General features: G+C 34.4%; 1 protein-coding gene across 1 annotated transcript; it reads left to right on the top strand.

The window, feature by feature from the left end:
* Nucleotides 1-88: 88 nt before the first annotated feature.
* LOC132715332 (uncharacterized) lies at nt 89-22,711 on the top strand. Its single transcript, XM_060698322.1, has 15 exons — nt 89-152; nt 4,410-4,456; nt 4,998-5,129; nt 6,249-6,340; nt 6,537-6,584; nt 7,008-7,127; nt 7,390-7,445; nt 7,684-7,836; nt 8,590-9,014; nt 11,530-12,494; nt 17,462-17,911; nt 20,759-20,836; nt 21,631-21,688; nt 22,043-22,150; nt 22,508-22,711. Exons 2-15 carry the CDS (start codon nt 4,424-4,426, stop codon nt 22,709-22,711), a joined length of 2,922 nt encoding a protein of 973 aa, XP_060554305.1. The 5' UTR covers nt 89-152; nt 4,410-4,423.
* Nucleotides 22,712-23,263: the final 552 nt, after the last annotated feature.

The raw sequence follows: 23,263 nt of genomic DNA, 5'->3' as shown, positions 1-23,263 counted from the left end.
CAAACAGGTGACGAGTTGACCAGAGGACGAGTTGACCAGAGGACGAGTTGACTTTGAATCGTCCGCTTAAGGTGTCCGCGATTTAGACTGCGCCCTTCAGAAAATGTGGGCAAACTGTGCGAAACAAATTGCGTGTTTTATGCGTCCATGAGGTTGATTTGACAAAATACTTCAATTTATAATTGTTAAATATAATTTGCAAATATATGGCAAAGTATCAGTTTCATTGCATTTTTATTTTTTTGAAAATGAACACAGAACTAGATTTACAGTAATCGGATATGTGGAAAATTCGGATATAGACTACGTGCTCAGGACTGTAACCTACTGTATTTTTTCATTATGATTTAAACAATTTTCTGAGGGAGCAATAGCCAATTATTTATAATTTCTTAACATTTACCACCTTAATATGGACCTAGACCAGCTATAATTGTACTACATGTTGAGATATTTGCAAAGACACTTGACAGATCCCTACTCTGAACCTACATTTGAATAACAATACATTTGACCACAAACATTCAAGTGTGTTCTTATGTGAACAAATATGTCGTGGTGAAATTCTTATTGCATCCGCCTCCGTGGTCGAAGGGTTAGTCAATGACTTCTAATCCAGTTACATGTACCCACGGATTTATATTACAAGGATCGGACACTTTCGTTTAGCTTAAAGTCCCGTCGCGCGCATGCGCGGAATCGGATAAAGGTGGACAGAATGAGATGGCGGAACGCGCGGAGTACGAAATATGACAGATTTTCACCGGAGTATGTGGTGTTATTTCAGCTTTGTGAAAAATTATACACATATGAATGTATTGATGTAGTATTATTTTGTGTCGCTAAAGTATTAATACATGAAAATATGCTGATAGAACGCTGCAACGCTTAGTTAAAAAGTACCTAATTTAAAAAATATTCGCCTATTGTTTAGGCATACTCTCTACACTTCGCCGCCCTTTTACTTCAAGCACGAATTATTACCGCGATTCAGAATAAGATAATTATTTTTTACATGGTTTAATGATGGCATTGCAAAAAAATGTTTCTTGATTGCTAAAAAACTTTTAAAGAAATTCATGTTTGAAATGTGTCTTAATTTCTGTGAATTATTTCCAAATGATTCGTACATTTTTTATTTGATTACCTGTATATTAGTATATATATAGTAAACATTCTACTAATAAGTGTATTAAATATATATTCAGACCATTCTAAACAAGCATTCCTATAGATGAATTCATTAGATTGGCAAGGAAGAAACTTTTATTGGCATAGAGAACAGCTGTTTTATAATATTATTTTTTATTTTGAAACATAATTTTTTCATGGTTATCCTTAACAATTCACGTCATATTATTTATTTATCACATGTTTACATTTCTTTTCATTATTTTTCAGAGAAAGGACTATACAAATTTAGTTGTATATTTTCAATTTCATTTATAAATGTTAATAAAGAAAATAGATTTACATTGTATTTATATATATCCTCTTCAGAATCATTTTCTTAACACATATATGCCATGGACTGTAGTTAAAGACCGCGCATATACAAAATATACATTCAAATTCTTATTGTTTTTGAAGATTGAGTGTTGCAATTATCACATGTAACCTGGTAATGAAAGTTTGGAAATAAAGTTTTTTTAATTATCACTTACCCCCCTTCAAAAGTAATTAAACTTGAAAGAAATTTAAGCGATGTGTAAAAATTATCAACAGTTACTCAAACTGTAAAGATTTTTATTGTTTTTCTAGCGTTACATTAAAAAGTATCATAAATATCTTTCTACAGGCATTCAAATAAAAAGAATAATTAAAATATACAGATTAAAATATACGAGTGACATTAAAAAGGCCGGAATCGAGAAAGCCACACGAGAGAACTTTACTGTTACGATGATTGTCTACTTCACTGCACCGACATTTGAAAACAGATTTACAAAAAATAATAATGATATAAATGATGAATGAAATTTAAATATTCTATGAATATGGCAATATTGACAATCTCGGCAATATTTTGTACTAGAAAATGAATAAATTTTCTTCACGTGTAAAGGCCGCAATACATTACCCGTAAAACAATTGTGCGTTAATAAATTTGACTACATAACCCAAAAAATCTTATATATTGCATCTTTGATCATCTGTTAATAACTTACATCGTCTTCTTTTTTATTTTGAAACTGAAAGTATTATGGTACCGTAATAATAAATTTCAAATACCTGCTTTTTACATAAAAAAAATGTAAATTTACCGCGGATTTCGTCAACTTAATTTTTTAACCGTCGTTGCGGACAGATAAACTGTACCTTTAAAAAATAAATTAGATATTTGAATTAAACAAGTATTTTTCTTCAAAATAAACCTTAAATTTCCAAAATCGGATAATAAATGGAAAAGTTATATGGTATTTTGTAAAGTAGGTATCCGTTGCGAACGGACATTTACGCTTAGCGCCGGTAGATTATCGATCGATGTACCTTTACCGGGCGCACGACAAGATATTAAAGCATTTATATAGGGTTAACTGGGAGTGTCCGATCCCTGTAATATAAATCCGTGATGTACCTCTCTGGCGTGGGTTTGATCCCCGGGAGATGCTTTGGTAGTTTAGCATGGAGGAAGGTAGTCTAGTACTGGTGAAACTGTCCAGGAACGATGTTTAGGAAACTACCAGCCTATATGACTGAAATACTTGGGGAAAGGCGTAAAATCAAACACTTATTGAGGTGAAATTCATCCACTAATCTCATTATCTGATAATTAGAATTAGACAGATCAGGAATCTATGTCAAAGGTGTATGTGTTCCAATATTTTCCCATAATGACAGACTTCCCGAAAGTTGAAAAAAACTGTCAGACATTCGGTCTGACAAACCATGAAAATCTGTCGGACCGAAACGAAATCTGTCGGACCAAATAAAATTGATCAAAATCAAAGAATAACGTGTGTTTGTATTTCTAAGATACTTTGTTTTTATTTTTTTCGCCGTAAAAATCGCACATTCCTTACAGCGCATTTTCATCTCCTCCCTATCATACATCAACAATTCACTGTCTTGCTTCTAATTTTCATTAAATTTTGTCTCAGGTCCTTCTTTTTATCCTTTTACTACTGTTCTGCACGTTCCTCTGACGTAGATTTTTGATTTTTCCAAGGTTTGGCACCTTTAGCGATGCCATTTTGTATACATGCGGCTTGGATAAAAGCCGGACAGTCGGACCGATCCGGAATAAAAACTCGTCGGACCTGATCAAAATTTATCGGACATGTCCGTCGGACCGACGTATTTCGGGAAGTCTGTAATGATCCTTTGGTCTATCCCTGCAGTAAATATTATTCTCCACAATCGTGGTCAATTTTATTATTTAAACTACCTCTCCATATTAACAACACAATATGCATTGTTTTACTCCATTTACAAATTCTTTCTACAAATTCAAATAGAGCTGTCATTGATTCAGTGCAAAGCATATCAACGATATATCGATATCAGATGACTAAAATCAACGATACACCGATATATCGATAATAACCTGTAATTACTTGTCTGTCATTCACTTTCATACTTGTTTAAATAATTTCAGTTAAAAACATGTTCTGTACAGTGTCTTGTCCACTGCATGATTTTTTCCAGACAATATTTTTTGTCACCATTGCTTTGAAATATTTCCACTATATAACAAAAGCATAATGTTAGACATAAATAACTGCTTCTGTATATGTTTTAGGTGAATTTTCATAATTTCTAGACATTTAATTAATAAGTCAAAAGTATCGATTTTTTTAAATGTGTATCGTTTATTGATCGGCAAAAAAATATCAACGATACATCGATATTGTCTCTGTTGATGACAGCTCTTAATTCAAATGTGGCTCTCTGCCATATTCAAATGTGGTGCTCTTTAAATATGGGCACCAGTATATTCCTGAATTGTTCTGACGATAGCCAGGCTTGTTCTCACATTCAAAGGCTAATTTTTAAGTGTGTCGCATTTGGATACCACAAAGCCTGGAGCTTTTAAAAAAAAATTCTGTGAAATGGCCTGAGCTCAGAATCTCTCCTTTATGACACAAGTTGTGATGAAGTTTAATTTAGAGCTGTCATCAATAGAGATGATATTGATGTATTGTTGATATTTTTCTGTTGATCAATATTCCATACACTTTTGTAAAAATCAATAATTTTGGTCAATTATTTTAAGGTCTATGAATTATGAAATTCGATCCAAAACATACAAAAGCAGTCTCAGACTAATTTAGCAGGTGGCCATGTCTAAAACCAAGCTGTTGTTACATTATAGACACATTTCTTATTTATGACTAGTAAAATTCTTTGTCCAGATAAGAAAAGAAACCATTGTATGTTTTGTTGAATGTTTGTTCTATTATTTTTAGGTGAATATTTGAAAATGAATGATGAACTTGTATTAGAGAGAGTAAAGGTAATTAACATATTATATAGTCAGATGATATTTGTTTGTTTAAAATAAAATATTTTAGAAGTGATATAGCCATGACCGAAAATAAAACAGCTGGTGAAAGAGTATAAGAATGTAACACCAGCTGCTGGTACTGACTGGAATATCTACATGTAGCTTGAGGGTAACTTAAGGCAGTAATGATTCTCCGCCAAGATTCTGCTAAACAGTCACCAGAGAGCTATATAATATTCCTGTCAGCCATTACATATCAATATTTTCATTTAGCACTTTATGCTTATAGTAAGGCATGAATTTGTAAATTCATTCATAATGGTCAAATGACATCATTCTAAGCATGAAATACATTCAATTTTCATAAAGAGTGGGGCAGTTTTTTCTATATTTTATGTATTTATGATAACATTTTTTTATTGTCAATTATTTGTCAATCACCAGTATAATAGCGAGTCTTTTTAAATATAATAATAATACTTATTCAACTCATCTTAACAGCGAAAAAGTAAGCATAGTGTCACTTTAATGTAAACATTTGATATTTCAGGTTGATTGCCATGGAGGTATATCAGGAAAGGTACGGACAGATGATGATGCCTATGATACACTGCTGGCAGAAATGCAGGAACACTTTACCAATGACCAGGTGGTGTCTGTCATGTCCTACAATCCTAGAGTTGTATGTATTTTTATATGCATTTTTTTATTAAATGCAAATAATAGATTTTAAATATATATATATATAAATCTAATGATTGTAATGGTTAGATCCAAGTAACATAAAACATTAGTGCAGATTGAAAAAAAGGCTCTAGCTTGATAGGGGTAAGTTATTGTATTTAAAATATATATTTCGTAAATCTATAAAACTTGAAGTATTTGCTTATCATTACAAGGTGCAGTTGTTCGACAAGGGTCCTAATCCTTAAAGCAATACTGTTGGAGTTATTCCCCTTTTTAACCAAGAATTCTTAACGGATGAGCATTAACAACCCATGCAGCGCTCTAGTTTTTCTACAACTTGTGACTTTGGTGCTTTAGGTCGCTCATAAAATCAAAGCAAATAAGGCGCTGAATTTGTTTGGGTCTCAGAATGTCAGAAAGCTGAAGGTTGTGTGATTATAAACCAATTTGTTTTTGTATAGTGCCACCAATGCTTTCCAGTGTTTTAACTGTAGTAAATTAGCTTTAAGACTAATTGCAACACTGATAGTCAATTCCATGGTTATTTGACTTAAAAAATTGAAAAGAAAAATTAGTTGTCTCAACTGGGATTTGAACTCCAGACCTCTCGATTCATAAGCGAGCCTATGAACCCCTCGGCCATGGTGAAGTTATATGTTAACGACCAGAAGAAAGCCATATTTTTTCTAAATTAGGGTTTGCAACTCTTATTATTTCGACGCCAAACATGTTGTTTAACACAGATGTCTTACAGTAAGCATGTATATCTATAAAGAATGAAAAAATATTAGAAATCTTCGACCATTCGGGAACTACTTTGCTTGAAAATTAATGCGCCTGTCATTTGACAATCTTTACGCATTGATCTCCCTTGATTTTTTCGGCGTTAGTGTACATATAAAGGGAAGTAACCGCTTCAAAAAAAGCGGACTACTTTAGGCATTTGCAATTAACAGCATTAGACTCTGAAATTTCGCTACCATTATTTAAAAATTTAAAAATCACAGTTTTACTTCTTATATTAGCACGATATGGTAAAGAAATTTAATATCAGACCACTTCTGCTAGATCCTGTGTCAGCTTCTATAAGTCATATGTTACATAATGTTTTCAGGGTGAATTATGTGCAGGTATACTAAAAAACCATTGGTACAGAGTGAAAGTAATCAGTAAGCTGAGTGGAGGCAGACATGGTTATATAGTTGCGTAAGTATTTAAAGTGATAACACTGGTCAAAATCAATGCAAATGTAAAGTCTATAAATAACCATTTGTTTAATAAACATACAATTATTGCATATTTTAAAAGAAATTTTACTTGGATGAATGAAAAATAATAGATATTGATGGATAGAATTCCCCAAAATATTTTATTGTCAACAGGTTTATTTACTTTCTTATAGGTGCTGTTTTGTGGATGAAGGACTAGAAAGTACCATTCCAATATCAGGGTATGTAGGGCTGTACATTCTGTGGAGTAATTATTTGTAATGTGCAGTGAAAAAACTTATTAAAAACGTGAACATGCTCTGTGTGCTTAGTATACAGTTCATATTATGGTGCGACTTTCAGCTCAATTTGATTAGTTCTTTTTTCTGTTTTTTTTTATGCCAATTTTAACACATTTGGCCATGTCTCTGCTGCCGATTCACCTAACCAACTTTTCTGCAAACCTAACCATTAATTACTAATTTCTTTGCGAGTGACTACTAATCTCTCATGAGTAGATATTAAGATCAGTTGACACAGAGAATTAATGCAGGAGGATCGAACCAGCACTAGATTACTTATCTGATGCTCTTGCAATTTAGTTAAGCAGGTGGACAATTACAATACAATACAATACAATACTAACACATGTGCTTTAATTCCAGGTTGAAACACCTACCTCCCAAGTATTGTGAACTGCCATTCCAAGTGAAGAATGTTCATCTGCATGATATTCAACCTTACTCCATGAAGATTTCACCAGAAGATTTAAGTGTTTACCAGGGGTTAGTTGTACATTGTGAACCATTCTATTTCCTTTGATTCATATTGCTTCAGTTTTTGGAACTGTTTTTTCATAAAATATTCCCCATAAGTCAATGTTTCATTCTCTAGAAGTACATAAAATATCTGGTAAAATTGTTTTTATTTTAGCCTTGACTATTGATAATGTACATATCCTGCTTTGAATTTGTAATTTGTCATTTTAACTTGTCTGTGTCAAAGAAAAAGTCGGAGCTGGTATGATTTTATTTGTTCTGATTTCAGACCAAAGAGATTCTGGGACGAGGCAGCAGTAAAGTATATCAGTGACAACATTGAAGGTAATTTTATACAGATTTAATTCATCCAGTTTAGCTTTTGAAATCATCAGTGTGATATCATTCATGTTCATTTATAAATGCTGCTACGTAATTGGATAAATTTGGAGTTTTACTGTAAAATTGGAAAAAGAAGGGGACTAAATAAATGTTCTATGAATCATTGAAATAAGGAGACAATGTTTCTACTTTATTTAGTGAAATTGTTCAGAATTACAATTTTTTCTTGTTTTTATTTTAGCTGCTACAGAGGTTAGATGCAGCGTTATGGAGACATATTTAGACGGCACTCTGTCTGTACGAATGTTCCTTGGAACACGACGTGGCGGCCTCATCTGCTTAAATGAATTACTTGTGACAGAAAATTATGCTACATGGACTGATAGACAAGAAGGTGAAGTGTTGTGAAGCTGTATTTATTAGTTTGGCTATTTGAAGAATAGGGAGAGCTTTTGTACTCACCCAGGCATCAGCATCACACTTGGTTAAATTTTTGCATGCAAGTTGGTATCTCTGAAACTACTGAATAGAGTGGGTTGAAACTTTGCACACTTATTTGAGTGCATAAAAAGGAGGTCACTGTCAAAGGCCTATAAGTTTGACATGGATTTTGACGGAATAATGGTCCTTTTTGAACTTTGGAAATTCTACATTATCCAGGTTCTTGTTGATCAAGCTCTGAGAATAGGTCAAGCACAATGTCCTTTCTACAGCTCTTGATTTTTTCATCCCTATTCAATAAGTTATTGTCTCACAAGACTTTTAACTGTGCTGGGCAATTTATTATTGTTATATTGAAATACTTAGTTAATATGATTCTGCATTGTCAGCCATGTTGTAATTTCAATAAGTGGGTCAAAATAAAAGTATGAAATTTGGCCTTCTTTCACTATGGACCCACTTACTGAAAATCAAATATGGCTGACAATGCTGAATCACCTTAATTTGAAAATGGACAGTTCCAAATTTAAATCAGGACCAGTCTATTACAATTATGCAGCAGGGTGAGTGTTAAGTAAGTTTATTTTTACAAAATAACATGTAGTGTATAATTTACTTTTTTGTAGTTGCTAACCTGTAAATTAACATGTAGATTATGATAAAAATCAGGTTCAAATATTGATATTAGTGTATATTGATTTTTCAGAAAAGCAAAGCGTCGGCCCCCAGACAGCTGAAAGTCTTACTGCAGATATTCAGAGAGTGTTCCGAAAGAGACAAAATTCAAATAGACAGATAACCAATGAAATGACACGTAAATCAGATACTGAATATGCAAGTACAACATCTTTTCCTGATGAGAGAGGGGATTTTAGCGACAGATTAAGTGACTATCATGACCGGTTCAGCGAATATAACGACCGGTACAGTGATTATAATGATAATCAGGGTATATCTGCAATCTCCCATAGAAGGTTTCATCGTACACCTAAAAAAACATTGACTGATTTGGACCAAGAAAGTGACCTTAAAAGGATAGGATTAAGCAAGAGTCGGAATGGTTTAAACGGTTTCTCCAACACACATGTGGATATTGATAGCCAGACAGATGATTCTGAGAAACAAGTTCAGGTAGGAAATTCATATGTTAAAGACGTGTAAGAATTTTTTATATTGGAATAAAATACTGGATATTAACATTTAATGTAGATTAATTATCCCCCGCCGATGGAATCGGGAGGGGGATATAGTTTTGGCGTTGTCTGTCTGTCCGTATGTCTGTCCATCCGTCCATCCCAATTTGGTTTCCGGAGTAGTTCTCTTCGACTACTGGCTGGAATTCAACGAAACATTATGGGAATGTTGATCAGCATGTGAAGTTGTGCACCTAGGTATTTTCTTCTGGATATTTTTAGTATTTTTAGAGTTATTGCCCTTGACTTAGTAAACGTCCGAATTTCGTTTCCGGAGTAGTTCTCTGCAACTAATGGCTGGAATTCAACGAAACTTTATGGGAATGTTGATCAGCATGTGAAGTTGTGCACCTAGGTATTTTTGTCTGGATATTTTTAGTATTTTTAGAGTAGTTGCCCTTGACTTAGTAAAACGTCCGAATTTCGTTTCCGGAGTAGTTCTCTGCAACTAATGGCTGGAATTCAACGAAACTTTATGGGAATGTTGATCAGCATGTGAAGTTGTGCACCTGGGTATTTTCGTCTGGATATTTTTAGTATTTTTAGAGTTATTGCCCTTGACTTAGTAAAAAATTTTAATTTTCAACTTGTGTCGCATGTAACTCAAGAAGTATTTGTTCTAGAGTCATGAAACTTTACAGGAATGTTGATCAGTATGTGTAGTTGTGCACCTGGGTATTTTCGTCCGGATATTTTTACTATTTTTAGAGCTATGGCCCTTGACTTAGTAAAATTTTGCAATTTTCAACTTGTGTCGCAAGTAACTCAAAAAGTATTTGACCTAAAGTCATGATACTTTACAGGAATGTTGATCAGCATGTGTAGTTGTGCACCTGGGTATTTTCGTCTGGATTTATTTAGTATTTTTAGCTCACCTGTCACAAAGTGACAGGGTGAGCTTTTGTGATCGCTTTTCGTCCGTCCGTTGTCCGTCTGTCCGTCGTTCGTCCGTAAACTTTTACTTTAAATGACATCTCCTCATAAATGACTAAGCCAATTTCATACAATCTTCACAGGAATGTTCCATTGGTGGTCACCTTTAAAAATTGTTCTAAGAATTTAATTCCATGCAGAACTCTGGTTGCCATGGCAACCGAAAGAAAACACTTTAAATATCTTCTTTTAAAAAACCCTAAGAGCTAGAGCTTAGATATTTAGCATGAAACATCTTCTAGTGAGTGTCTACAAAGTTTGTTCAAATAAAAGCCCTGGGGTCAAAATTGGCCCCGCCCCAGGGGGTCATTGATTTTCCCTATATGCATAAAGTAAAAACTTAAAAAATCTTCTTTTAAAGAACTCAAAGAGCTACAGCTAAGATATTTAGCATGAAACATGTTCTAATGGATGTCTACCAAGTTTGTTCAAATAAAAGCCCTGGGGTCAAAATTGGCCCCGCCCCGGGGGTCATTGATTTTCCTAATATGTGTATAGCAAAAACTTAAAAAAAATCTTCTTTGAAAAAACCCAAATAGCTAGAGTTTAGATATTAAGCATGAAACATCTTCTAGTGAGTGTTTACCAAGTTTGTTCAAATAAAAACTCTGGGGTCAAAACTGGCCCGCCCCGGGGGTCATTGATTTTCCTTATATGTGTATAGCAAAAACTTGAAAATCTTCTTTGAAAAAACCCAAATAGCTTGAGTTTAGATATTATACATGAAACATCTTTAAGTAAATATCTACAAAGTTTGTTCAAATAAAAGCCCGGGGGTCAAAACTGGCCCTGCCCCAGGGGTGTCATTGTTTTTAACTTTATGTGTATAGTAAAAACTCAAAAAATCTTCTTTTAAAAAACCCAATGAGCTAGAACTTAGATGTTTAGCATGAAACATCTTCTTATGGGTGTCTACCAAGTCTGTTTAAATAAAATCCCTTGGGTGAAAATTGGCCCGGGGGGGGGGGGGGGGGGGGGGGGGGCTATATACAGATGAGCGACCTCAGAGGGCCATCATGGCCCTCTTGTTACATTTTGAACATTGTTAGGGTCATAACTCAGAAGCCATAAGAGATATCAACAAGAAACTGTGTAGGTTGATAGATAGCATTGAATAGAAGTGCAGTGCAAAGAACAATAACTCTGCCTTGCCTAATTGTGGAATTATTGCACTTTGAACTTTTTCCAGGGACATAACTTTAATTGTACTTTCCTGTGTCCAAAACCTATTCGGGGAGCATCACCTGGCTCAAACTGGGCTCTTGTCAAATCTGTGTTACCACATTGCATAGATTTCTAAAAAAATGGTTTACTCTTAGTATGTATAAACAGATCAATCAGTGTCTTGTATTTCCATATTGTTTGGACTTGTAACGTAAATCTGGAGAGAAAAAAACAGTTATGCTTAAAATCAACATCAGGTATTTTTTTTTCACTAAGTTGGCAGATATATCATGTTATAAATGAATTTCTTTCTATTGAAATAGTAATTAAAAATTATTTCTGTACGTTTTTTAAAGGGACAGAATCTTGGATCATTTGGTAGAGGTCTGTTATATAATTCAGTACACGACCCAGGCATACACAGTGACAATACCTCAGATAGGCAAAGAATGAGAGGGGTAAGGGGAAGCTACTCCTCTGGTGATGAAAATGTCAGAAAAGAAATTGAACGCAGACGACAAATTATATTGAATCAGCATTATGGACTTACATTAGCAGATGACAGTTTATTGAATGATCAAATCAATCAGTCGAAGGAAGGAATGAAATCTCCGGAAATTATGAATAGCATAAACAAAAATGGATGTACTTTAGTTAAAGGCAGAGGCATTCCATCTCCTTCCTATGGGAGAGGTGCTATGTTGACCTCTGACCTAGGAGGAAAGTTGAAATCGCAGCGAAGTGCCAGCATGTGTTCAGATACCTCGTCAAATGATGGTGCTCCTAGAGGAAGGGGTGCTATTCTCTTAACTCATATTTCTAGTCAACAATCTATGCAATCAGACAGAATAAGTCCGAGTGAAACAAGGGATGTTAGTGATAATGAAAGTATTCAGGGAGTCAGATCTCGTGTAGAGTCCTTGTCAAGTAAGATAAGATCTGTAAGTGAGATTGATTCATGCACCGAAAGTGACAGAGATTCGTTATCGAGGAATGAAAGAAGGCGACAAGCAAAACTGAGTTCTGCTAATACAAACCCTTACAGTGACTCAAACAATAGTGCAATTCATAGTAGTAGTAGAAATTTATCGCAAATAAGTAGGAATAATGCAAGCGAGGTATCAAAGTCATTAAAAAATCACGCATCTAAAACTTCTAGTTTGCAAACTAGCAGGGGAGGTAACCCATGTGATATGTCATCAGGTAATGAATCTTCAGCAACAGAAGTTAGCATTGTTGCAGCATCATTGAGAGGTCAGGGCGAGTTCAAGAGAGGTCGTCTTCCGAGAGATGCAGGCTCAAATTTAAATCCGAGTAGAAGGTAGGTGATTGCAAAACATTCAGAATCAGTAAATCACAATTTTTCTAAAAATAAGAAATTATTACACTATTCTAGATGATCATTTCAATCAATTGGCAATTATTTTATGTTTTCATTAGCTATCCTGTAAAACAATAGTGCAGTAAAAAGTTAATGTTATAATTCAAGTGTGATAATTTTAATTTATTGTGATCTTTTAAAAGATATCCATCGGCATGGCAAATAACTCTGATAGTACAGGAAAAGTTCTTTTTAAACTTTTTTTATCTCAAACACTGTACTTTGGGGCTGTACATGAAGCTTATTTTCAGTTGTTCCTGTACTTTACATTAGAATACATTGATTAAAGGTCATAAGTGTTTTTTGTTATATGGGTACTAGTATATAATATTTTAATGGAACATGTTTTGGTGGGTCCGTGACCAAGTGGTAAAGGTTGTTGACTTCAAACCACTTGCCCATCAATGCAGTTGGTTCGTATCCCAACAGGGACTTTGGATTCTTTCATATGAGGGAGCTATTAAGCTAGCTTACAGAATGTCGTGGTTCTTTTGCCAGTTTGCGTCTGAATTGTGCTCGAAATGGCACCTGAGGTCTTCCTCCACCAGTAAAGCTGGAAAGTCGCCAAAAACCAAACCCCAAAAAACAAGTTTTTTTTCTGATTTTTATGCTCCCCGGCATATAGTGATTGAACCGTCCGTCCGTCTGTTCGTACGAGGTTACCCTTGAACGGCAAGTTGGATTTTTCTTAAGTTCTACCTGTACCAATGGCTTCTAGTGTTGTCCCGATTGTCTCTGAAAATTGATAACTAATCGGACCACCCCATAATCGGCAACAATCGATAGTCCTTTTTAAAAATCGATTATTTTAATGTTCTACCATCGCTGAATTGCCTATGGCGTAACTTTTTTACATGCAGTCAAAAAGAAGTTTCCTGACCGAATCTCTTTAATTCAAGACAATTTTAAAGTATTTTTTTTGTATTCAAAACCTATTTAACATGGTTAATACTACTTTAGAAAATTATAGTGTGTAGTAACATAACATTTTAAACTTATATATCTACTGTAGTTAAATTAGTGATCTACAATACTACTCATTGATATTTTGACCTGTTGACTAGTACTAATAATGACAAAAATTGACTGTCACAAAGTAGTATTAGGTATTTGTGTTGTTTGTTATTGAATTCAAAGAGCAAATCATACTAAAGAAAAAAGGGCCATTATAAGTGTGAAACTCGATGGTACTATTGGCAGACAATTGAGATGTGGTGGTCCAATTATCGATAGTGACTTTTGAGTCCGATACCCAACACTAATGGCTTCTAAGTTTACACACTTACTAATCAATACAAAGTGCATGATCTGGGCAAGTTACATAACTCTGGCTTTCATATTTACCAAGTTATTGCCCTTTTCAGCACTTCAGCGCTTAGAAAATGAATAATGGTTAACATAAAACGGCAAGTTGGAAATATCTTAAGTTCTATCTATACTAATGGCTTTATAATTTCCACACTTACTTATCAATACAAAGTACATGATATTGCCAAGTTATATAACTGTGTCATCCATATTTCCCAGTTATTTCCCTTTTTATACGCCCGTTTGAAAAACGGGACGTATTATGGGAACGCCCCTGGCGGGCGGTCGGTCGGGCGGACGGCGTCCAATTTTGTCCGGAGCATATCTCCTACACGCATGGAGGGATTTTAATGAAATTTCATAGAAATGTTCACCATTATGAGGAACCATGTCACGCATATGAACTAGGTCTCTAGGTCAAAGGTCAAGGTCACACTTAGAGCTCATTGAAAAATGCTTGTCCGGAGCAAAACTTCCACATGCATAGAGGGATTTCAATATAACTTGGCACAAATGTTCACCATTGTGAGGCGGAGTGTCGCGCACAAAATTCAGGTCGCTGCAGCCAAGGTCAAGGTCACACATAGAGGTCAAAGTTTAGATAAAAATATGAAGATGTGTATAGGGACGATTTAATCATCATTTATTGAGGGATTGTAACACAAATGGTCATTATCATGACTACGGCTGTGACACATGTACTTTAGGTCAATATATGCAAGGTCAAGGTCACTAAAGATGGTGAAATATCCAGATTTTGTCTGGAGCATATCTCCTACATGTATGGAAGAATTTTTATAATACTTTATGGAAATGTTCACCACCATGATATGTATTGCTCCATGCATGATCCAGGTCAAAGGTCAAGGTCACACTTAGAGCTCATTGAAAAATGCTTGTCCGGAGCAAAACTTCTACATTCATAGGGGGATTTCAATATAACTTGGCACAAATGTTCACCATTGTGAGGCTGAGTGTCGCACGCAAAATTCAGATCCCTTCGACCAAAGTCAAGGTTACACATAGAGGTCAAAGTTCAGATAAAAATTTGAAGATGTGTATAGGGACCATTTAGTCATCATTTATTGATGGATTGTAGCACAAATGGTAACTATCATGACTACAGGTGTGACACATTTAATTTAGGTTAATATTTGCAAGGTCAAGGTCACTGAAGATGATTAGATATCCAGATGTTGTCCGGAGCATATTTTCTACATGCATGGAGGAATTTTAATGTTACTTTATAGAATTGTTCACCACCATGAGACGTAGTGCCCTGCACATGAACCAAGTCTCTGGTCAAAGGTGAAGGTCACAGTTAGAGCTCATAGAAAAAAGCTTGTCTGGAGCAAAACTTCTACATGCATAGAGGGATTTCAATATAATTTGGCACAAATGTTCATCATTGTGAGACTGAGTGCCGTGCATAAAATTCAGGTCCCTGCGACCAAGGTCAAGGTCACACATCCTGTGCATATCTTCCCTACTGATTTGTTTTAAGGTTCATTTAACAACACAGTGCCAAGAATAAAAACTTGCTTGCTGGATAACACTTATCCATAATGCCCCCATCTCCATCTAAAGCTTTCGTAAACGGGCGTATTTTGTGACTATGGCACCCTTGTTTCACTTTGAAAATAGGGCCTTGTCTGGTTAACCTATTTCGGCAAGTTGGATTTATCTTAAACTTCTCCTAATTGCTTAATTTCTTTAATGATATCTTTCATATTTAGTAGGTGGATACCTTTGATGGTCCTCTACTTTTTTGTGGAGTAAGCGGTCTCTAGCGTCAAGGTCAAGGTTACTGGTTTAAAAAATAAATATTTAAAATTTAAAAAAATGCTAAAAATAGGTTTTTACACATTTGCTCATACAGCCTTTATCAAGTGACAGATATATTTTATATTTGGTAGGAAGATAACTTGCATGGTATTCATCCTTTTGATTGGGGTAGGGATACATGTAAGTGGGTTAAGGTCACTTGTGCTAAAAATAGATTTTTACACTTTTGCCCATACAGCTTTTATTTATTGACAGATGTATTTCATATTTGGTAGGAAGATAACTTACATAGTATTCTTCCTTTTGATGAAGTAAGGGGTCAGTTGGTCAAGGTCACCAGTGCTAAAAATAGATTTTTACACTTTTGCCCATACAGCCTTTATTTATTGACAGATGTATTTCATATTTGGTAGAAAGATAACTTACATGGTATTCTTCTTTTGGATAGAGTTAGGGGTCAGTTTGGTTAAGGTCATCAGTGCTCAAAATAGATTTTTACACTTTTGCCCATACAGCCTTTATTTATTGGCAGATGTATTTCATATTTGGTAGGAAGATAACTTACATGGTATTCTTCTTTTGGATAGAGTTAGGGGTCAGTTTGGTTAAGGTCACCAGTGCTCAAAATAGATTTTTACACTTTTGCCCATACAGCCTTTATTTAATGACAGATGTATTTCATATTTGGTAGGAAGATAACTTGCATGAAGTTGAATATTTTTCAACTTCACAAGTCAGAGCAATGACTTGGCAACTTATATTTCTCACAATTACAAAATGCCATGCCTTTATCAAGCTATATAACTTGTGTTTACAATTTTTTGGCAATTTTTCTGTCCATTACTTACTTACATAGTATTCTTCCTTTTGATGAAGTAAGGGGTCAGTTGGTCAAGGTCACCAGTGCTAAAAATAGATTTTTACACTTTTGCCCATACAGCCTTTATTTATTGACAGATGTATTTCATATTTGGTAGAAAGATAACTTACATGGTATTCTTCTTTTGGATAGAGTTAGGGGTCAGTTGGGTTAAGGTCATCAGTGCTGAAAATAGATTTTTACACTTTTGCCCATACAGCCTTTATTTATTGGCAGATGTATTTCATATTTGGTAGGAAGATAACTTACATGGTATTCTTTTTTTGGATAGAGTTAGGGGTCAGTTTGGTTAAGGTCACCAGTGCTCAAAATAGATTTTTACACTTTTGGACCCATACAGCCTTTATTTAATGACAGATGTATTTCATATTTGGTAGGAAGATAACTTGCATGAAGTTGAATATTTTTCAACTTCACAAGTCAGAGCAATGACTTGGCAACTTATATTTCTCACAATTACAAAATGCCATGACTTTATCAAGCTATATAACTTGTGTTTACAATTTTTTGGCAATTTTTCTGTCCATTACTGAGTGAATGGGTAAACATTTTTGGAAATATTGCTACTGACAAGAATCTGAGTCGGGGGCATTTGTGTTTAAACACGTTCTTGTTTGTTTTTTTTTGTTTTTTTTTTAAGTCAGATGTTACCTTATTGTATATGTATAATTTTCTGCAAGTGAAAGGCATTTTGATATTAAAAAGTCATTCACATAATTATAAAAAAAATACATGAATATTTTAGTCTTGGTATCTCATATTGGACAGTAATTATGTCCAATTCACAAATGTAGATGCAAAAATCAGGCCAGCCTGACCAATCTGCATTGTTGGCCGCTACCAGCCAGCATATTTGTTATTCTGGTTTCTTAGATTATTAGTGGTGTGGGGAAGTGCATTTAATAATGATAATAATCTGTATGAATATTTTAAGGTCAGACAGTGATGTTACCTCAACAAGACTCCAGCAGCAGATGCCTTCATGCATAAGTCCTGTCAACCAGTCTCAACACAAGTGTCCTAGAACCATAGACTCGACTGATTCTCATCATATTCTCCAAACCCAATCCACAAACTTGACTGGATCCAGATCAAATGTAGACAACCAGTCACATATTAGACAATCTATTTCTTCAGATTTGACTGGTTCGCGATCAAGTTTGATTAACCAATTAGAAACAAGACAGACTGTATCCAGTGATCAGACTGGTTCTGTAAATACCAGTAATGATCAAAAGAAAACCAGTCCAAATAAATTACAAATGTTTCTGTCAAGTGTGTCTGGTGAAAATAGCCAAAAGCAGACGACAGATAGACTGATGAATAATTTGTCATTGAAAGAATCAAAACCTGCTGTAATTGATAGTGCCATGGTTACAAAAAGGTAATTTTATTTTAGGTACACAGTTTAGTAATTTTACTTAAACTCTTATTGAATTTTTTGGTAAATGAATATCTTTTCGAAAAAAAATGTGTTGGTGAGACCACTTCTTGAGTTATCAGTAGTGTTAGTATGGTTAAGAAATACGATTATGTCTCTAGTAGTACTAAGATAAACAGTCCTTAAGTTGTTATATAATCTTGATAAATTTTTGCCAAAAAAACCATCTCTTTCGTTTAATGTATAAGTTTGTAAAATAAAAACATTGTTTACAAGTATAGGTTAGTGTTTAATAATATGTATTAACAAAAATAATTGGTCAAGCCTGCCGCAGGCAGATGACCAATTATTTTTTGTTAATGCATATTATTAAACATTAACCTATTTAATGATCAACATTATTTTTTTCAACCAAAAACAAGGCATTGCTCTAAATCACTGATAGCTCTGCCCTTTCACTCTACAAGATGTCAACACCTTGTCAAGTTTCTAACATGTCACATTTAGATAAGCTAATCTTTCAACATATAATCAGGCCCATTTTTTACTGAAATGTCACAGAATTTATACCGACTATCAATTGTTTCTATAAAATATGTGGAATAAAACAGCCAGGAAAATGATGCAATTAGATAAAAACAATGGAGTTAATAAAATGTGTACATCCTTTTAAATGTGAGAAAAATACATTAGAGATTATGAATTGATACAAATTCGTTATTGGCTTCAAGTTATTCACTGATTGGACAAAAAATAATGTGATCATTAAGAGTGATTGGGATGATTTGATTTTATGAGTTTTCTGTTGAGTAAGTATGCAACATTTTGTTTTCAATATCATTTTGCTTTTACATTGTTCTTGTCTGTCAGCATCATCAGAAACTTTGCCATTACCACTCTCAATATCCTCAATGAGCTTGTTGATCTTCCAGCAGTCTGAACAAAGCCAACCATTGTTATGGGGAAATTTTCAAAATGAACATAGTGAATATTAGTGGTTCTTCTTAGGTGCCTGTTGGTTCCTGAAATAATGCACAAGAGTGATATTCTTCCTCCAGTAAAGCTTGAAAGTCACCATATGACCTATATTGTGTTGGTTTGACATAAAACCCAACCAAAAAAAAAGCAATCTTTCTTGTACAGCTTTTTAGCTCACCTGAGCTTGCTCAGGGTGAGCTATTAGGATCGGTGAATGTCCGTTGTCCGTCGTCCGTCGTAGTCGTACGTCCACAATTGCTTGTGAACACTCTAGCGGTCACATTTTTGAACCAATCATCATCAAACTTTGTCAGGATGCTTGTTTAGTCAATTGCTTGGATGAGTTCGAACATGGGTCATCTCCGATGAAAATCTAGGTCACAGGAGCTATAAATAGAAAAACCTTGTGAACACTCTAGCGGTCACATTTTTGAACCAATCATCATCAAACTTGGTCAGAATGCTTGTTCTAGTCAATTGCTTGGATGAGTTCGAACATGGGTCATCTCTGATAAAAAACTAGGTCACAGGAGCTAAAAATAGAAAAACCTGGTGAACACTCTAGTGGTCACATTTTTGACCCAATCATCATCAAACTTGGTCAGAATGCTTCTCTAGTTGATAGCTCAGATGAGTTCGAACATGGGTTATCTTGGATGAAAAAGTAGGTCACCGGAGCTAAAAATAGAAAAAACCTTGTTAACACTCTAGCGGTCACATTTTTGCATCAGTCATCATCAAACTTGGTCAAGATGCTTGTCTAGGTGAAAGCTCGGATGAGTTTGAACATGGGTCATCTCGGATGAAAAACTAGGTCACAGGAGCTAAAAAATAGAAAAACCATGTTAACACGCTAGAGGTCACAATTTTGCATCAATCATCATCAAACTTGGTCAGGATGCTTGTCTAGGTGATAGCTCTGATGAGTTCGAACATGGGTCATCTCGGATGAAAAAGTAGGTCACAGGAGCTAAAAAATAGAAAAACCTTGTTAACACTCTAGCGGTCACATTTTTGCATCAATCATCATCAAACTTGATCAAGATGCTTGTCTTGGTGATAGCTCAGATGAGTTCGAACATGGGTCATCTCGGATGAAAACTAGGTCACAGGAGCTAAAAATAGAAAAACCTTGTTAACACTCTAGTGGTCACAATTTTGACTCAATTGTCATCAAACTTGGTCAAGAAACTTGTCTAGGTCATTGCTGGGAATAAATTGAACATGGGTCATCTCGGATGAAAAAGTAGGTCACCGGAGCTAAAAATCTAACACTCTAGTGGCTACTGTTGTTATCCAAATATTCTGTTAATTGGTCTGAAAGTTTGTTTTGATGATTTCTAAGTCAAGTTCGAACATGGGTCATCTTGGATGAAAAACTAGGTCACACCGCCCAAATATGGAAAAACCTTGTTAACATTCTAGTGGTCACATTTTCGACTCAATTATCATCAAACTTGGTCAGGATGCTTGTCTAGGTAATTGCTTGGATGAGTTCGAAATCGCATGTGGAACTAGGTCACCGGAGTTAAAAATAAAAAAATCTTGTTAACACTGTAGTTGCTACTGTTTTGATCCAAGTATCCTGGAAATTGGTCTGAAAGTTTGTTTTGATGATTTCTAGGTCAAGTTTGAATATGTGTCACCTGGGTAAAAAACTAAGTCGCACTGCTCAAATATGGATAATCCTTGTTAACACTGTAGTGGTCACATTTTTGACTCACCTGTCATGAGACTTGGTCAGAATGCTTGTCTAGGTAATTGTTTGGATGAGTTTGATAAGTCAGGTGAGCGATCTAGGGCCATCATGGCCCTCTTGTTTGTGATCATGATTACTTGTAATATTTGAAGCAAATATTTTATTTGTTTCAGATTTGAAGACAATTCTGTACATACTGCTGCCTTTACCGAGGCCAGATCTAAAATGATTGGTGAGATGGCAGGAAAAAGGTTGATATTTTTATAATTTTACTGTTCTATTTTTAGTTTCTTATTTAATACCTTTTTCTTATCATGTTCCAGTCATAAAAAAAAAACCTGTCCAAGACCATTTGCTTTTAGAACTAGAAATGTTTGTGATTTATTTGCCTTAATATGAAGTAGGAGTTTGATCAATTGTCTTATTTTAAGGATAACTGACACTGAGAATACAATCTACTATATTTGTATTGGTGTCACATTGAAAAATACTTGTTCATGTTATAAAAATTTACTATAAATAGTGAAACAAAAGCTTTGGAATTAAGACAATTTGGTCTGTGTTTATTTCAATACTGCTCCCCAGCATTTCTTTACTGATAAATTTGAGTTTTTAATCTGAAAGGTGTTGTTGTTTTTTTGTAAGGAAAAAGCATAATTTGAGCAACCATGTGCAGAGACTTTTTTGGCCTAAATCTATACCAATAGTGAATTGTTTCCACTTACAAGCAGTTACAATGCTTATATCAAGGAAAGACAACAAATTAAATGTTTCAACTCCATTATTAATGAAGACTTAGTGTATTCCACTAACATAAATCCAGCCTGCATATTTGTACAGTCTGACAGGACTCTTCAATTTTAGCATTTTGAACCCTTCAGATACAAATAGACTTTTCCAATTTCAAAACAGGTCAAGTCTATTACACAAATACAGCAGGGGAGATGGCATTGTTTTTAATTACAAATGTATATATCGAGGAAAATAAAATTACTGGTATTTAAAACAGGTTCAAAGTCTAACTTTTAAAAGTATTTTTTTTCAGAATTTTAACAAATCTAACTCAAGGTTCTACAAGAAGTACAACAAGAACAACTTCACAGGTAAATGCATATATGAATTGTATTGTAAGGTATTGATTAATTAAATATTGCTGAAATGAGTTATTTTTAGATCCAGACTGACAATACTATATTTATACTTTTGTTCTATAAATAGATACAAACAGAAAGTAGAGTATTTTTTTTGAAAAATAGAAATGAGATAAAACAATGTTTAATTTTAAGTGAAAATAATTTTGAAAAATACATAGTATCACCATTAAATAGTAAACTAGTGCCCTGAAATACACAAATGAAATATGTATATTCTTATTTAAGATTTTAAATATAGAGCTAAAAAGACTAAGATGGATATTATAATATGATAGTGCATTGTGTATTTAATGCTACCTACAGGAATCTGGATTTGTGACAATGTGTCATGAAGTTTTGGTACACGGCAGCCGTCCACCAAGGCCAGTATATAAACTGAAGTCTGCTAGATTCACAGAACATGTGGAAATGGTAAATAATTCTTATATATTGTCTTTTATTACATTTACTTTATTGTGTTCATGTTAGTGTAATATTTATTTTAATTATGTGTTATTTTCTGAAAAAAAAATGTATAAGAAAGAGGATAAAGAGATACAGTGTTCCCTAACATGGGAAAAAGATATAGTGTACCTTAAAATTTTCTCCATTGCATCTTTTTTCAAGGTTTGATTGCTGTCTGATAAAGATTTTTCCTATTTGTATTACTTTAATCTGACTTTATGATAATTTGTTTTTAACTTTATACCGGCATATTTCAAAGACTAACAGCTAGAATGCTTTGACAGTTGATGTTTAACACACATGTTGCTCTTAATTTACATTCAGGCGTTCAGTGCAAGGCGATATCCCGATTTAAAACTTTCTCAGGCGTATTCCTGGCCAGCGATTACCCGCGGTCATCATGTGATAACAGTGTCTCCACCTGGTGGCGGGAAAACATTAGCATATTTGTGTCCACTGATCTCAGCCCTGTCTGATGCCAAAGTCTACCATCAGGTTGATAGGAATGGGAAAGGGGTAAGCAATTGAAAACCTTGTTTATGTTCAATATGTGGCAAATGGCTTGCTTCTTTAAAGTGACTTTATGCTAGCTTTGTTGTTGATGAGTGGACCTGAAGTGACAATTTATATAAAAATCTTGTAGTTTTTGGTGAATGAAAGTACAGAAAATTTTATAATAGAACAGTAACTGATAATTGTTTATGACATGCTTATGTATTTATAATGAATAAGCCACATTTGGAACACACATTGTTAAGAAATATACCATGTCGCGTCCCTGCAACTAGAACATGTGTCAGTGTAACCTGAAAATTAAATTTTAAAAATATTTTAGAAAATTTTAAACTGTTTTATTTTGGGCACCCAAATTGGGTGATAGTTTTGTAAAATTTACATGGAGTCGAGCTGGAAAAGGTGTTTTCCGGGGCCCCGTCCCTTTTGATAGGGGTCGTCAGGTTTATGAAGGGTCATCCTAGTCCCTGGTGGTGCACATTTAAGGGGAAACCCCAGAAAGTGAAAGGGTTAGATACAGTTATTACCCCAAAAAATCTCTTTTCATTAAATTGACTAGAAACCCCA

This window comes from Ruditapes philippinarum, unplaced genomic scaffold (genome assembly GCF_026571515.1).
Source record: "Ruditapes philippinarum isolate M1 unplaced genomic scaffold, ASM2657151v2 ctg7060_1_1_1_1, whole genome shotgun sequence".
Classification (NCBI taxonomy): domain Eukaryota; kingdom Metazoa; phylum Mollusca; class Bivalvia; order Venerida; family Veneridae; genus Ruditapes; species Ruditapes philippinarum.
Note: the sequence above shows the minus strand (reverse complement) of the source record. Positions and strands in the feature narration are given on the sequence as shown.